This window comes from Chlorocebus sabaeus, chromosome 13, assembly GCF_047675955.1.
Source record: "Chlorocebus sabaeus isolate Y175 chromosome 13, mChlSab1.0.hap1, whole genome shotgun sequence".
Classification (NCBI taxonomy): Eukaryota; Metazoa; Chordata; class Mammalia; order Primates; family Cercopithecidae; genus Chlorocebus; species Chlorocebus sabaeus.
This window is the reverse complement of record NC_132916.1, coordinates 68,123,248-68,140,605: the sequence shown is the minus strand read 5'-3', so window position 1 is coordinate 68,140,605 and position 17,358 is coordinate 68,123,248. Positions and strand designations below refer to the sequence as shown.

The 17,358-nt window shown below is 35.2% G+C and overlaps 1 protein-coding gene across 1 annotated transcript in view; it reads right to left on the bottom strand.

The window, feature by feature from the left end:
• The window catches only part of PEX3 (peroxisomal biogenesis factor 3), a 38,877-nt gene extending 21,589 nt beyond the window's left edge, over window positions 1-17,288 (bottom strand). The window contains exons 1-3 of the mRNA XM_008006811.3: window positions 16,979-17,288; window positions 9,087-9,218; window positions 4,904-4,985 (exon numbers count right to left, since the gene is read on the bottom strand). Coding sequence (XP_008005002.1) covers window positions 4,904-4,985; window positions 9,087-9,218; window positions 16,979-17,051 — 287 coding nt within the window. The 5' untranslated portion in view covers window positions 17,052-17,288. The remainder of the gene's footprint in view (window positions 1-4,903; window positions 4,986-9,086; window positions 9,219-16,978) is intronic.
• Between the last annotated feature and the right edge of the window lie 70 nt (window positions 17,289-17,358).

The window sequence follows — 17,358 nt, the reverse complement described above, 5'->3', positions numbered from 1 at the left end:
TTCTCCTTGAGTGCTATGTATAGATACATTACAAAATCACATAGGAAAAGCAGAGGAAATGTTTCTTTCTTTCTCTAATTTGCTGTTTTAGAAATAATGAAGTAGGTCCTATAATCCTTCAAAGGTAAATATGAAGTATTTTTTTGTTTTACGATCATAAACACATGAATTTGCACATATATTTCATGTGTATCAATCCACTGCAGTTATTATCTCTATCAATGTTCAAATTGCCCATCTTTCACTTCTGGAAGACTATTCACATTGGCTCCTGAATCCTTTTGATTTATATGATCTTTTATTAGTCTTTTACAGAATCCACAGTTTCTGACATGAAAACTTGTTCTGGGTTCATCTCATTCAATTCTTGCTGCAGACTTGAAATCACCAATTTCACTGGGTCCTGTTTTCTCATAGCAGGAAATGGTAGAGACCAAAACCTTTGGTTAAGAATGTTCATTGCTACTGGGTAGGTCATTATTTCTAGGATTTTTCCAGTGAACTAAGCTAATAAATGTTTGTTTGTTTATTTATTTATTTATTTTTGCATATAATCAAACAGGTAATATACATCATGAATTCATACTGGTATTTCTAAATTAGTCAAAATTTAGAAAATTAGTCAAAAGGTTTTTAGCTTAATCTCATTGATTTTGCATTTGTATTTCTTTTTGTCCACACTAAAAACAGGTGAAACCAACATAATTACTAATTTGCTTCATCCCTCACTGTATTCACAACCGTCTCAGTGTAAAAGAGTTTAAGGTTTCTGTTTTTCCAATTCTTTGTGTGTGAAGAGTATATGGCCTACTAAGGATATACAGTCAAATTTCTGTTTCAGAGCAATTTAGCACAGTTTCTATCTTTGTAATTATACCACCAACTAGAATCATATATAGGTTAATTTGATTTATGGTACTATATAGTTTTGGACATTATTTTTTAAGCACTGTAGTTTTATAATATTAATATGATTCCCAAATCAAATTTATATAATACAGTGCATTCAAAAAAGTCTGTTCCTATCCCCCTTAATTTTCTCCCTTCTTCATAGGTGACTATTTAAAAAATGCTTAAACTTTCCATTGTTTTGTTTTATATAAGCAAATACGTATATATACATTTATATCTGCCCCCTTAGATAAGTGAAACATATTATACACATTTTTCTTTACCTTTTAAAAAATACAGCAATATATCTTGTGGAGATCATTCCACAGTACTACAGTAGTCCTTTCTTATCAACTTGGGGGATACGTTCCAAGACCCTCAGTAGATGCCTGAAACTGAAGATAGTACCAACCCCCTACATATACTATGTTTTATCCTATACATATGTACCTATGATAAAGTTTAATTTATAAACTAGGCACAGTAAAAAATAACAACAACTCACAATAAAATAGCACAACCGTAATATGCCAGTATAATTACTCTGGCACTTTGGGGCCATTATTAAGTAAAATAAGGGTTCCTTAAACACAAGCAGTGTGATACCTCAATATCCAATCTGATGGCCAAGATGGATACTAAGTGACTAACAGGTAGATAGCATCTACAGCATGGATCTGCTGGACAAAGGGAGATTTCATTATGTTATTCACAATGGCACACAACTGAAAGCCTAAAAATTATTTATTTCTGGAATTTTCCTTTAAATATTTTTAGACCATGGTTGACCATGGCTAACTGAAACCTTGGAAAGTCAAACCTTGGATAAAGTGGATGGGACTACTGTATAAAAATGGTAGCCACTTTCCTCTTCTAACCAAAGGATAGTACACCATATGTGGAGGTAGTTTAGAGCTTTTCAAACCACTAGTGGAATGATCAGTTTTTTTTTTCCTTTTCCTTTACAATGTCACAGACCAGTGCTTTTGCTAAATACAATAAATTACTAGAAAACATGAAATAAAAAAACCATAGATATAAAAAACACAAGTCCATATTCTTTACTATTATTTTCAGACCTAAATTTGCATTGCAAGAAGAAATTGAGTTACTATTACAATTGTAAGGATACTACTAGCTTCTTGTCTTTCTTTGCCAATGAGCAGACTGTATAGTTTCAGTTACCTCTTTCCTAGATGGCACAGGTTAAGAAAATGTGTTGAGTAACTCATGCAAGACACTGCTTCAACCTTAATCTAATCTAGTGTTCAAGACTCATGGCAGAATGTCATATGTATTCTGATTAAACTGGGAATCAACCACAATTCAAAGGTGAGGTATTTAATGTATCATAAGTAACTCATATCTCTTTTTGAATGTTCCCTCAGAAAAATTTCTAAGTACTTCTTATAAAAATTCTAAATGAAAAAAGATAAGAAAACAGTGATTCCGAAAATTTAAATATAGAAACTGCTTAGTAGTGAGCCATGACTGTGACACTGTACTTCAGCTTGGGCAACAGAGTAAGACTCTGTCTAAAAAAAAACCCAAAACCAAACGAACAAAAAACTGTATTTTATTTGGGATGATTTTGGTGGGAGAAGACAGTTATAGTTACCCAGGACATTTCTTCATGTTTACACTGAACATTATTAGACCTTAAAAGTAGATTTTTAAATACTGACACTAACTTTTAAAAAAAACTCCAAAATCTACATAAAAGATTCCAAATCTATGCAGAAGAACAGAGAAAAGTGCTTTCAACGCAAATACTCCTTTCAAATGATTCGTCTAATGTTAATCAACTGCAAGTTAAATACAACCAGACTCTTTAATGTCACTAAAATATTCATAATAATTCTTAAACTTTAGGCCTTCATGAAGAAATAAAAAAAAAAAAGAGAGAGAATTAAACGAATCCTTTCAAAGTGTTCTACTTCTCTTATGATGGAGGATGTTTACGATTTTTTTTTTTTTTTGCATTGAAACTTCATTGCCAATTATCAGTCTAACAAGAGCGCCAAATATCAAAAACAGTGATAACTGTTTATTTGCTATTGTGAAGTTCGCAGAATAAGACTATCAAATCATCTACTTATTTCTGATTAGTTATTATCAAAAATAGTTTAAAGGAAAAAAAAAAAAAAACTTGCTCAACAGGCTTATATGAGACCAGAGTCTCATATAAAACTAATATAAAAGCAGTCGTAAGATTGGAGGCCTTATTTAATCACACTTTGTAAGGGATCAAGCCCTTATTTATGCAAATATTTTTCAAATGGATATTACCCTTCTCCCCCCACCAAATTACAAATAGTAATTTCAAATCAAAAGAAAGCCAAGAAAAAGTAACATTGAGATATTTAAAGACGAAACTGTGAATGAGGACAACTGTGGCCCATCTTAAATTCTCCAGAATTTAAGAAATTCTCCTCCTGTGTACCAACAAAGAAAAAGAGAATTACATCTTTTCTTTAAAGCTGTCCAGGATTATCCATCAAAATTAATCCCTTGGTTTTTTTGATACTCCTATATTTTCCTTTTACTTTTTGTCATTGCACTTAGTATGTCTGGAACTATGATAATTTATTTAGTCTACTTCCTCCTTTGGATGAAAAGGTCTTAAAGAGACTTTATCTTAATTATTAAATCCCCTTTTAAAGCACATGGAACATAGGGCCTTGCAGGAAACAGATTCACCAAGAAGGAAGAATGCCATCATGATTATTTTACCTGTATTATGTTGCTTTTACAAAAATGCTATTCACTGATTTAATTTGCCTTGCCTTCTCATCATGACAAAATGTAAGGAAATTAAAATCTACTTCTTTTCATTCCTACCTATGTACATACAAACGTAACAATTTATTTGATCAAAAGCAATCTGCTTATATGTTTCTTCATAAAACTGTATGAACTAATTTATAAGCTAAACCTTGTATCTATAAGAAGGAAGGAAGGTCTGTCTACCTCTAAGAATGAAGAAATTTAAAACAGAAAACCCCTCATTACTAGCATTCTGTTTTAATCAGATATAAGAAATCTCAAGTACACAAATCCATTGTTATTTTGGGAAGTATTCTCTAACTATAGTAAGTGTTTTAAATAAAATTCCCCACTTGTTATGTAGCCTGTCTGAGCACTCAATTCCTATTGCAAAATGAATAATAGTAACTGCCTCACAGGGATATTTGTGTAAATTAAGTGGGAGCATATACAAAAGGTACGTAGCACCAGGGCTAGCACAGTGAGACAGTTTAGAAACAGAACTACTATTCCCTTGGCTATTTAGAGGGTGATTAAAGGCAAGTGATTATTTTAGGAAGGCTATAATAATTAACATTTATTTAGTGAAATCATTTCCCTGCCCACTCTCCCATCATTGTCATTAAAATAAGAACACATTTCCTGCTGGAAGTCTTCTCAAACTAATACAGTATCATACTGAATTACAATAACCCAACACATGCAACATGCAGTATACAAGGTTACATATGGGAAAGTGCTTTTGGAAACAGCAAACTGCCATGGCAATGTCAATTATTAGTATTGTATGCTCATGTTACGTTTGTATTTCATTTTGTTAGCAATTTAAAATATAAGTCCTGTATACCTCATTTAAAATGTATGTTCACATGCTTTGTTACACTGTAAGCTCTTTCAGAAGCACGATATTTAACATAACTTTGTTAGTTTCACAGCATCTGGTTCAGGAACACATTTCACAAGCACTCCAATAATTAAATTTATGAACAATTTTGAAGTGCTATAAGGTCTATTTATATGAAAAACAATACATAAAAATATCATTGCCTTGAATGCTTTGTGCAAAAAAGTAGAGCATAGACAAAATTAAATATGGATTAAATGATATAGTTAATATTTTTCTTACTGAGCCTATATAAGCTTTAATTAGACAGAAAAATAACAAAGATATTTGAAAAGGATATCAGTTCATTCTATAAACTTTAAGTGCAGTGCATGAACAGAAAATGCTGTAACTTGCATTTACCTGTTTTTTAGCAGAGCTGTGAGACTCTCGGAATTCAGTTGCTGCATTAAGGCCTCTCTCAGTGTTGGAAGCATGGACAGCACTGTAATACAAAAAATAAAATAAAAAAGGTCACAAGTGATATGACTGCCCTCACTAAGAAATACACATTGTTTTAGGCTATATGATAGGGCTAGCAACTAGAAAGAGTCAGAAAGGAAAGTCAGGGCTAGACAATTCAAATTATTATTATTATTATAAAACTATTATATCCTAACAAATCATTTATCTGCTAATGTAATTTAACAAAATTATATAAACATTACAATCACAGCAACACAAACACGTACACACAGAAGAAAGAATAGAAAGAATTATTCTCAGATTTTAACAGTGGTGGTCTTTGAGCTACGGATTATGAACAATTCCTTTTTTTCTTTTCCATACTCTTCAAATTTTTTACAATGTGTTTACTTCTGATATAATGGCAATGATCAAAAACATTTTTATATTCAGCTATACCTTTTGCTTCATTTTTCACTTCTAATTTTTAAAAAAGTTTATTTATTAAATAATACAAGGCAACAAACATTTATTATAACCTAGACAAAAGCATACTGGGTTAGGAACTAAGAGTTGCTGAGTTTTAGTTTGTCAGTGGGTATTATTTGTTACTGTTTATTGTAAATATTTACTGTTTGTAATACTACAAAGCAATAAACATTTATTATAACATAGATAAAAGTACACTAGGTTAGAAACTAAGAGTTGCTGAGTTTTAGTTTTGTCAGTGGCTGCTGTTTATTGTTTGTTACTCCCAGGAATAATGTGAAGATGAAATGAGACTAGCAATCTATGGGAAAACAACTTCATGTGATTTTTAGGAGTTTATTTGTGGCTCTACATGTGGAATAAGAAATGTAGGAGAATAAGAATCTGTCATGGGATCAGAGAAAAAAAAGAAATGGAGAAATACACACATAAAAATGTAAAATGAGTTTCTAAATCCTAAATAAGTAATGATAACAAAATGAAAAAATATGACGACTACCACGTTCCTTCTTTTTTTTTTTTTGAGACAGAATCTCACACTGTCACCCAGGCTGGAGTGCAGTGGTGCAATCATGGCTCACTGCAGCCTTGACCTCCTGGGCTCAAGCAATCCTCCTGCCTCAGACTCCCGAGTAGCAAGGACTACAGGCGTGGGCCTCCATGTCCAGTTAATTTTTAAAATTTTTGGTACAGATGAGGTCTCACTATGTTGCCCAAGCTTGTCTTGAACTTCTGGGCTCAAGCATTCCTCCCACCTTGGCCTCCCAAAGTGCTGGGATTACAGGTGTGAGCCACCACACCTGGCTATGAACATCGCATTCTAAAAGCAAAAACTTCTTAGGTAAGAAAACTAGTTATATTTACCCCAAAGCACTCATTTTTTTCTAGTATATCAATTATGTCTTATCCAAAAGAATAGAAATTTGATCATATTATTTGTAACCCCATTATCAATGTTCATGTTATGCATTGTACAAAAAAATGCAGAACATGCAGAAAGCTAATTTGGAAAGTTTTCATTGAACCTATATTTTGGCTCGTAGAGATCAAATATTTTACTTTTAATTGCCTATAGTCAGCTATTTGTTCATCTTAGGGTTGCGTCATGGAAATGTGTGACCCCTATCTTTTGTTGGAGGAGCATAGTTAATTGACAACCCCAGCTGCCACTCCTCTGGATCCATTACCATGTTTGCACTGCTCCCAGCCAATGACAGTGCTTGGACGGGGACACTAAAGCAGGCCCATTTCTGCAGGTGTCCTCTACCAGAAACTGTGGCTTGCAGACTCCTCATTGGTCTCCCAACACTTTCTTAGAACTGTGCTGTAGTCTGAGACTCTTCTTGCCTAATCTTTCTTCCTTCCTTGTCTTCTTCCCTGCACAAGCGTCAGACCTGCACTGTGGCCCAAACGCTTCACCTGCCTTCTTCTGCCTCCCTTACTCTTTATTCTTTACAGGCATTTCTACTAGTAGACCTCTGGGACATCTAATCCCATCCTAGCATCTGCTTCCCAGGGGACCCAAATGGACACAAGGGTCCATGTCAAACTGAGATGTATTTTAAGACCCCAGCAGCTACATTTTACTTTTCTTTTTGAGATGGAGTTTCTCACTCTTGTTGCCCAGGCTGGAGTGCAATGGCATGATCTTGGCTCACCACAACTTCCACCTAGCGGGTTCAAGCAATTCTCCTGCCTCGGCCTCCCAAGTAGCTGGGATTACAGGCATGCGCCACTATGCCCGGCTAATTTTGTCTTTTTAGTGGAGATGGGGTTTCTCCATGTTGGTCAGGCTGGTCTCAAATTCCTAACCTCAGGTGATCCACCAGCCTCGGCCTCCCAAAGTGCTTGGATTACAGGCATGAGCCACTGCGCCTGGCCCATTTTACTATTTTTTGAAAATTCAAATAATAACCAGAAATGGACCATTCTCTAAAAATTCATTAAAATGTCCTAGGCAGTGCCAATACATTGAAGGGTGAATGTCAATTTAAATAATTTCATAATTTTTAAGAAGTTATTATTTACCGAGTATTTATTATACATCAAGCACTTTATAGGCATTACCTCATCATGGCCTCATAAAACATTTTTGAAGTGGCTTTTATAATATTCATTTTACTCTCAGAATTGTTATGTATAGTATTTATGATTACTATTTGCTTTGCAGAATGAAGGTATTTTTCTGAGTATTACTACTTCAAATACTAAAAATCATACTCTAGTTGTAATTTTGAATGTGTCTCTTACCCTTCTTAGTCTCAGCCTCAAGTAAAATGAGGTAAGTAAACTAATAATAGAGGCCTTTAATGCTAAAAAATTTCTACTTTTAAAATTAAATAAGGAGAATGTACCTTTACAAATTCTTTCTAAATTAATTGTTCTTGAAAGAATGTTAGAGAAATGAATAAGCCTTAAACAATAAAAAAGAAAAACAGGCTTTGCATGGATTTGAGAACTAGTTCTTCAACAGTTATGCCAGTTAGAAGACACTACATGCGCAGGTTGATTTTGTGATGCATTCACCCAGGACTATGTTTCTAGCTGTGGAGGTTAAATTATTGCCATTAATTAACATCGCCTGAGTGTATACTACTGGAGCTGACTCACAGGTCTATTGTTGCCTACTGTAAATTTAATAAACGTAATGACTCTTTCCTATGGCCCACATGCCCAGTGGGATCAAGCCTACTTCTGCAGCCTTTTTCCTATCACTGCCATTTTCATTCTGCTCTAGCTACATGGCCTTTTTGCTGTGTCCTGAAAATACCAAGCTTGTTCCCGCCTCAAGCATTTTGCATGGCTCCCTCCATTGTAACATTTGGTTTCTGCTCAAATGTTACCTCAAAGAAACCTGACTGTACTGATCCCCTGTCTTACAGAACTTCTCAGTCCTCACATGGCTTTATGTTCCACCTGGCAGCCATCACTGCCTAAAGTTACTTATTTGTTGTTTATCATCTTTTCCTCTCCCTAGAATATAAACTCCAAACGTCAGGGGCTTTTTGTTGTTGTTGCTCACTTCCTGCTTCCCCAGGCCTGGATACAAGCATTTGCTAAATGAATTTAGTATTTGCTAAATAAAATGAATGAACTTAAAAGGAGCTGGGCGCATTCCTCTAGCCCCGGGCTCAAGACTCCCTGAACCTAGTACAAACACATTCCATCCTCCCATCCCACCACATATCGCCATATATCTCTCAAACTCCCTGAGCCCAGTATAAACACCACCTGGAAAGCCTCCGATAAGGAGACAGCCGTTCAAGGTTCCACTGAAAGCGCAGGAGCCAAAAGAATTTCTTTGTTCCCCTGTAACTTTCGGGCTATAAAAAGCAAACGCTCGCATTGTTCGGGGCCCTCTCTTGTATGCTGTAGAATGGAGGGACCAGGTTCGAACTTGTAATAAAGATCCTTGCCGCTTGGCTTTGACATTGGACTCTGGTGGTCTTCTTTGGGGAACAAACGGTCTGGGCATAACAAACTGATTTTTTAAATTCATATTAAAATGATGTAATACAGTTAAATCATTCAAATACTTGCTAGATTTATCATCCTTTCTTTGCCTTTTCCTCTAAATTTGATCCTGGTGATATGCAAATTAATACAAATCATCAAACAACTTTACCCTTGTATAAATATTTCTCTGTCTTACCTGTCATATTGCAAGTCCTCTGGTTACTTTCAAAATGATACTGTCGTCGCGCTTGGGCAATGTATTCTGCAGCCTCCCTTTCCTGTATTTCTCTGATTTTCTTCTGCCCATATTTCCCCAGAATATATACTCCTACAATCATTTAAAAAAGTACTATATTAATTAGAGTACCAAAAATTCTACACAGTATTTTTAACCTACTTTATCCAATTATAAGTTTTACATTAGTGGATACCTAAAATTACAACATTTTAAAACCTAAATAAAGAATTGTGTAAGACTGGCCCAAAGCATTTTTACAGTCAATGACAGAGGAAATGATGGGCACATAAGGACTAGGTTTGAAGAAGGGAAAGGAATTAAATCTAAAAAGTCTGGCAGTGCCTTTACTAGTAGACTAGAGATATTCTAAATGTCCAGCAATGGAGAATTGTTTAAATAAATGATAGTCTAGTCATACAATGAAATCTTATGCAGGTATTAAAAACCACATTGCTAAATAAATAATGACTCAAGGAAATATCCACGTTACATTGTTAGGTGATAAAATAAGATCCCAGAAGTTTTTACTTTTTTTTGACGGAAACACATACAAAAAATAGGTGAGTTTTAATTTCTAAAATATAATAAGCAATGATCATTGCTGAATGGTGGGATAATAGGTCATTTTGTCCTCTATATTTTCAATTAACACAAAATACATTTTAAAAATATAAGAAAATTTTTAAAAGGAACAATGAAAGAAAGGTAGTTAGTCAGATAGAAGTCTCTTTATCCATCCATGTGTTAGAAAAATCTCTTTGAGATAAGGACAGGAAATATAACTCACCTAAAAATTAGTAACTTGATTGGAAAAAAAGAGGAAAGAGGGTACAGAAACTCCTAAATTGTAACACCACGGGATAAGAATATAGGTAGTGTCATGCGGCCTGTAATTTAACAGATTTCAGCATAGGCAGTATGATATAAATGTGTACATTTTGGTCTATATCTGAGGGGCAGTCAGTTTTCCTAGCTGGGAATGTGAACATTCCAGAGTGGTTAGTTAGCCACACTTGATCAAAAGCCACATTCCAAGTTAAGCTCTTCAACTAGCTTTTATCACTGATCAGCACCAAATATCTTTTAATTAGCATAATGAGTATCAGGAATGGATTTTCATAGATTAAATTAATGGTTTTCAAGATACTGGACTAGCTAAAACAGTTTAGTCATATTCATATGAACCAGAATATATGAATCCAGCAAGTCCTTCACCTTTACCTGAGATCCTTAGTTGCTAGTTCAAAGGATTCTTAGTCAAGTGAGTTAACCAGGTAGCCAACAGAATCCTACAGCTAGAATACTGTTGCATTTTCTTCAGGTAGATCTTGTATAAGCAGTTCTGTGGTAGCATGAAACAAGGACAGAACACTGGGACTTCAACAAGCTTACAGAACAGGTTGTGTTAACTTTTCATCTCTGTTTGCCAGTAGATGTTTTTAAATGTGCCAGAACTTGGTTTCATTATAACCTGAGAGCAAGGTTGTAAGGAATTAAGTAATGCTCACTTACCTCCCACTGCCTGTGACCTCCAGTATCTACTAAAAATAACCTAAGAATTGTGCATGACCTAAGTAATTAGATTTGGTTTGTCACAGGTAGAAAGTGAACTGCAAAGCAGATACATATCCTGAATTTATTTTCACTAATACAGGTGTTATAGGTGAACTGATAAGATATTACATATTCTTAAAAATAGTAGTTCAGTAAAAGGGTATGTGCTAAAAACAATTAGAACTACAGTATGATTGTTGTTGCTATATTTATATGCAAATTAATGTATTATAACCAAGCTTAAAGAAGAAATGAGAGTTCATATTAAGTGCCTTCATGGCTACCTTTCCTGTACTCCATTCTAAAGAAACTGATGATAGTGCGACAATACCAACAAAGGAAATTGACTTATATTTCACAAAGTTACTCTATGACAGGCAACTCTGACATAATAGATCTGAAGGAATTGTTTGTATCTTATCTGCACAACAGCTTACTGAAAGTTACATGTAAAATGATTATATCTCAAATTATACTGTAAAATCAAACACTAAGATGACACTTTTTCCACAGGTAAGAATTTTTTTCTTCAATAATAGTAAATTTGATTGGTGTGTTTTTCTGGGGAGAAGGTCCACTGCTTTAATCAGAGTCTCAACAAATCTGATAATTTTTTTTAGGAACTGTTATTTAATACATTTCAGCATAGGCAGTATGATATAAGTGTGTACATTTTGGTCTATATATGAGGGGAAGTCAGTTTTCCTGTGTGAAATTTTCCTGAATGTGAAATGAGAACGTGAACATTATAGAGTGGTTAGTTAGCCACACTTTGATATTCTAACTAAACTAAAAAAGAAAATGAATTGTTATGGGTTGAATTGTGTTAACCCCCAAATTCATATGTTGAAGCTCCAACACGTCAGAATGTGACCTTATTTGGAAATAGAATCTTTACAGTGGTAATCAAGTTAAAATGAGGTCATTAGGATGGGTCCTAATTCAACAAGACTGTTGTCCTTATAAAAGGAAACTTGGACATCAACAATTGCAGAGGGAAGATGAAGCAAAAACAGAGGAGATGACCATCCATGAGTCATGGTGAGAGGGTTAGAACAGATCTTTCCCTTATACTCTACAGAAGGAACCAATCCTGATCTTAGACTTCTAAACTTCAGGATTGTAAGATAATAAATTTCGGTTGCTTAAGCCACCCATTTTGTGGTACTTTGAAATGAGGCTACAATCACACAATCCATTATTTTTCTTGAGTTTAGCACTGAACTAAGTTCTTATACAAGGTCTAATTCACCTAGGCTCGTAAATTCTGATTTTGTCAGATTTGTCCCCCTAGAAAAATAAGAATGAGGACAGGTAATTCATTAGCTAAAACATGGAGCTCATGACTATCTACATACTTGACTGGCAGTCTAGCCTGGAAAACAGGAGATATTGACGGCTCTGGTATCAAATAGTTAGGTGACTTTTGAGAAAGTCCCTTCCTCCCTCTGTGTCTAAATTTCTTCATTCATAAAATGAAAGACTGGGATTATATGAGCTTTAATGTTTCTTTTGTAGCTATGATTTTACGTATTAACAATGAAAATATTTACTAAATACCTTAAAAAATAAATGTCAAATGCTTTGAGTTTTCCTTTAATAACATTACTAGTAAAATAAGACTTCTAGTCTTTCCACAAGTCAGTTGTTTTAAAACCACCTCGTAGTATTCTCTTTCTGGATGAAAATCCCTACAATGCAACTATTTCACAAGGTGAATAATTTCAAAAAGAGTTTGAAAATAACCTATTAACATTGTTCCCAATCCAACAGATCACCAAATCCTACTACAGTATTCTGATTCTATTTCAGACATATTTTCTAAATCTTGCCAATTATCTACAACTTCTTTATCAGTGTCTTCACTTAGACCCTAAAAATTAATGCTCTTGAACTGCTTCAATAGTTCCCTAACTCTTCAGTTTCTGGTCACACACCTGTTTAGCCCATCTTATACATGCAAAGTGATTTTTTAAAAACATAAATCTGATTATATCACTCATGCTTTTAGAATCCTTCAGCATCTTGCCATCATTTCTTAATGTGGTTTCCCTGTTCCACTCATATCAGAATTACTTGGAACAATTTAAAATGTAGCCTTAAAGGACACTCCTTGAAAATACCCCCAAATGTCTTATTTTGCATGATGCTGCACCCCCAGTACATAAACTCTGACTGGGATTCAGTCAGAATTCAATAAATATTTGCTGAATTAAGGAATTCTTGAACTGCATTCTAAACCTAAAGAATCAGAATCTGGAATAAAGGATCCTACGTTTTATTAAACTCCTTAAGTGATTTTTTTAATCCATACTAAACTCCAGGAAGCACCAATACAAAGGATAATATCCAAATTATGTAGAATGGCTTCATAAGGCCCTTAACAATCTGTACTCTAGTTGCTTTTCCAAGTTAATCTTTTGCCACTTCTCATTTGCACAGCCATAGTGAAATATAGTTTCATTCATAAAAGCAATGTTGCTGAACCTTTTGAATAGCTCTTTTTCTTGCTGTGTCCTTTCTCCTTTGCTAGTTTTAAAACTTAAGTAGAAATTCTTCCTTATGAAGCTTTGCCTGACATCTTCACACTTTCTTCTCCTCTATGCTCCCACAAGACCCTGCTCTATTTTCATACTATACTATCATACTACTTTTGTTTATTTCCATTTCTGTACCATGAGTTCAAAGTCAGGATCTGTCTTATTCCTTTGTATTTCCAGAGTAAAGTACAGTGAGAACAGACACTTACTCTCATTCAAATGTTTGTTCAATGACAGAATGAATGAATGAATAAACGAATAAAAAATGTGAAGAGGCCAGAGATTACAGGATTTAAGGTATAAATCCAAGTCAATATTCTGAGTTTTTTAGAAACCAGCAAGTCAATAAATATGAATCTGGTTGCTCTTTGTTCTCCAAAACTTTTTCCAGTGCAATGGTTCTCAAAGTGTGGCATGGGCACCCCTGGGGTCTTTAAGACCATTTCAGGTGGTTTATAAAATCAAAACTGTTTTTGTAATAATACTAAAATGTTATTTTACTTTTTCATTCTCATTCTCTCTCATACTCATACTCTCTCATGAGTATACAGTGGAGTAATTCAGAGGTTACATGCTGTGTGATATCACAACTGACAGAATATAGAAAGATGAGAATCTAGCTTTCAATTAAGTCAAACATTAAAAAGATTTTCAAAATGTAAAACAATGACACTCACTAATTTTTTGAAAATGTTATTTATGTTAATATGTAATAGGTTTTTTAAAAATGAATTAATATTTAAATTTTCATTTTCATTTTGAATATCATAACTATTAATACATATAAAATTTAGAAAGCTTTTGAGGGTCCTTAATTTTTCAGAGTAAAAAGGAGACCTTAGACCAAAAAGTTTGGGAGTCAATTCTCTAGCCTTTTCACAAACTGGTCAAATTATGCCAGGCTCAGTGGCTCAGGCCTGTAATTCCAGTGCTTTAGGAGGCTGAGGCAGGACGACTGCTTGAAGCCTGGAGTTCAAGACCAGTCTGAGCAATGTAGTGAGACCCCCATCTCTACAAAATAATTAAAAATTAGCCAAGCCTGATGGTGCACACCTGTAGTCCTAGCTACTTGGGGGGCTGAGGTGAGAGGATCACATGAGTGAGGAAAGTGTGAAGATGTCAGGTAAATCTTCATAAGGAAGCCTTTCTACTTGCCTTACATTGTAAAGCTAGCAAAGGAGAAATCAAGGCTGTAGTGAGCTATGATCACACCATTGTATTTTAGCTTGGGTAAAGAGCAAGACCCTGTCTGAAAAAAAAAACAAAAACAAAAACAAAAACCGAACACACCCAAACACCCAAAACTGGTCAAATTATACAAACTGGTGTAAACCAATTAGTTACCCATCTAAAATTCAAGGAAACAGAAATTGTTACTTAAGAAGGCCTGCTACTCAAGGTTTTACTTACTTATTTCCCCCACTACTGAATGGCCAAACTTCTCTAAGCATGCCTGTTGATATACTGTCCAGCTTTCGAGCCTGTCAAAATGTGTCTCTTTTTCCATGAAGTTCTTCCTGATTTTTCACAACTGTATATGCTACCTCCCAGTGTGATCTGTACAGTATTTTTTCACCTCTCTTGTTTTTCTGTATCTTAATTACATGTACACTTGCTTTTCCTTCCTATCAGACCATAAAGACCATGGAAGCACAGTGATATAATGTGGAAAGAGAATGTGCTTTGGGGTCCAACACACCTGGGTTTGAATTCCAGTTTTCCTTCACTAATTCTGAGACCTGAGGCAAGTTTCTTAAATTCTTAGGGCTCTTGTTGCCACATTTTTGAATGGGGATAATAATAACTGCCTTCTTGTCATTCTGCCTAAATAGGAAGAGCTTAGCACAATGCCCAGTGTAAAGTGGGCTCCCAATAAATAGTAGCTGTTACTATTAAAAATCTATAAATCTTGTATTTCCATACATACTACTTTCAGCACTACAGGTACTTGATAAATATTTCTTAAGTCAGATTAATTAAAATCTAACATACTGTAGAACTTTCTGCCTGAAGCAGAAAGAATACGAGGCTCAAACAAATGCCAACCATGGTCATCTACTCTTCCTTTCTTTTCAGACTGACTCCTTTATTGATATAAAACACTAGGATTATTTTCTCTTTCTGTCCATCTGAACTTTTTTTGCATTCCTCTTATTCTGTAACTATAAGGCTCTTGTTAGACTTTTTTTTTAAAATTATAAATTTCTTTTAAGTATACTCTTTTGCTTCCCCTGTGATTATTTCTAATTTACCACAAGGTTGTTCCATAAGCTGAAGGAGTATGCCTTCGGAGATTGTTAAAGAGATAATTTTCCTTCCTTCGGTAAAGGCAAAAATACTTTATTTGTATTTCTTCAATCACACATCTATTTTTAGCTTTTATAAATAAAATGGACTCGGTAGTCTTAGGATAATTTAAATATACATTAGATACTAGAGAATGAAGATATCAGAAAATACCTTTTATATATAAAGGCTTTCTCAAAGATGTTCAAAATTTACACATGCTTATTATTGATCTGTGATAGATGTAAGAGGCATGCAAAACACCATCCTTGGCTCAGCAACAAGAACTCTGTTTCAAACTTTGAAGCATCACCAAAATCTGAACTATTGATGCTAAAGGTATTGTTAATTGCAAATTGTTTGGGGAGAACAGAATACAATCTAAGAAGTATTGTTAATTTCAAATTGTTTGGGGAGAACAGAATACAATCTAATATGTATTGTTAATTTCAAATTGTTTGGGGAGAACAGAATACAATCTAATACTAAGAGAAAAGCCAACCAAATTCTTTGGGAACCTCTGTTCTTTAAGTACTTTTGTAAACACAGCACGTAATAAGTGATAAGAATATTTCTCAAAAACTCAAGTTACAACAAATTTCCTCTTTTAAAGTTCCTAGATGTTCTTTTCATATAATTCACAAAGCTTTTTATTCCCTCCTTCAAATCCCTGAATATTATCACATGAGCATTGTATGAGGGAAAAGGGTCTCAAGATTTTTACCTTATCTCTTTCTAAATCTCCTCTGGGCCCGTGCAACTCAGCTATGTCAGTTAGATTACAATGATCCCAACCTTGAAGAGCCTGAGGAAGATTGCGCAACATCCCTCAAGCATTTTTCTTATTGCCACAGTTTGTATTCTAAAATGGCAGAAACAGAGCTAAAATATTGATTTGTTTTTCTTTATCTAATCCATATCTTTCAGTCCTTCAGGACAACTGCGCTGTTTTCAAAAATTCAAATCGACTTTAACCACCACCTAGATTATTATTAAACTCCCTCCCCTAGATTATTATTAAACTCCTGAGAGTTTATTATTATTTATTTATTTATCATTTATTATTAAACCACCTCCCCTAGATTATTATTAAACTCCTGAGAAGGGTGAGAGCCATAGTGCCAAGAGTGCCAAGGAGAAATGAAGAATCTCACAGGAAAGCAGAATTTTTTTAAAAAGTTCCTGTAACAGAAACTTAAACTGTACTGAATTCTCCAAAGGTCCGTGAGAAAAAAGGATAGGTGAGAAACAGTTAAGAGGCGGTGACAGGGCAAAGGGCACAGAGGCATTTCTCAACTGCAGAGATGGGAGAACCCTTGAGGTTGGCCACCTCCCTTTCCATCCCATGGTTGATCGAATCCCCTCTACAGATCCCAGACTAGGCTCGCCTCGGCCTGTTCTTATTTTAGAAAAAGTCACCTCTCCCACTCCCTTCTCCCAATGCCCCCTTTCAAGAACGTTGTCACCCACCTCCAAGGACCGTGCCCAGGAAGATGCATTTCTTTTTGTGGCGTTTCAGAAAATTCCATACGGACCTCAGCATCTTTAGGCCCTAGGGGTGTGCGCTGACTATGAGTGAGGGGCTGCTTCACCGGGAAACTGTTTCTTCGTCACCTGGCCCAGATGACCAAGCAAGAGCGCCGTCGTCCCGCTCTGCGCTCTCCCGAAATCACAAACGTGGCTTTCCGCAGACTGTCACCGGAGCGGCAAGGGGGCGTGGACTAGAGCAAAGCAGCTGCGCTTTCTGCTGCTGCCGCGGCCCAGCCGCCGCTGCTCACTGGTCCGACACGCCCAGGTCCGTTCAGAAATCGCTCCCGAGTGCCTTTCCATTCGACTCCCCCGGAAACGGG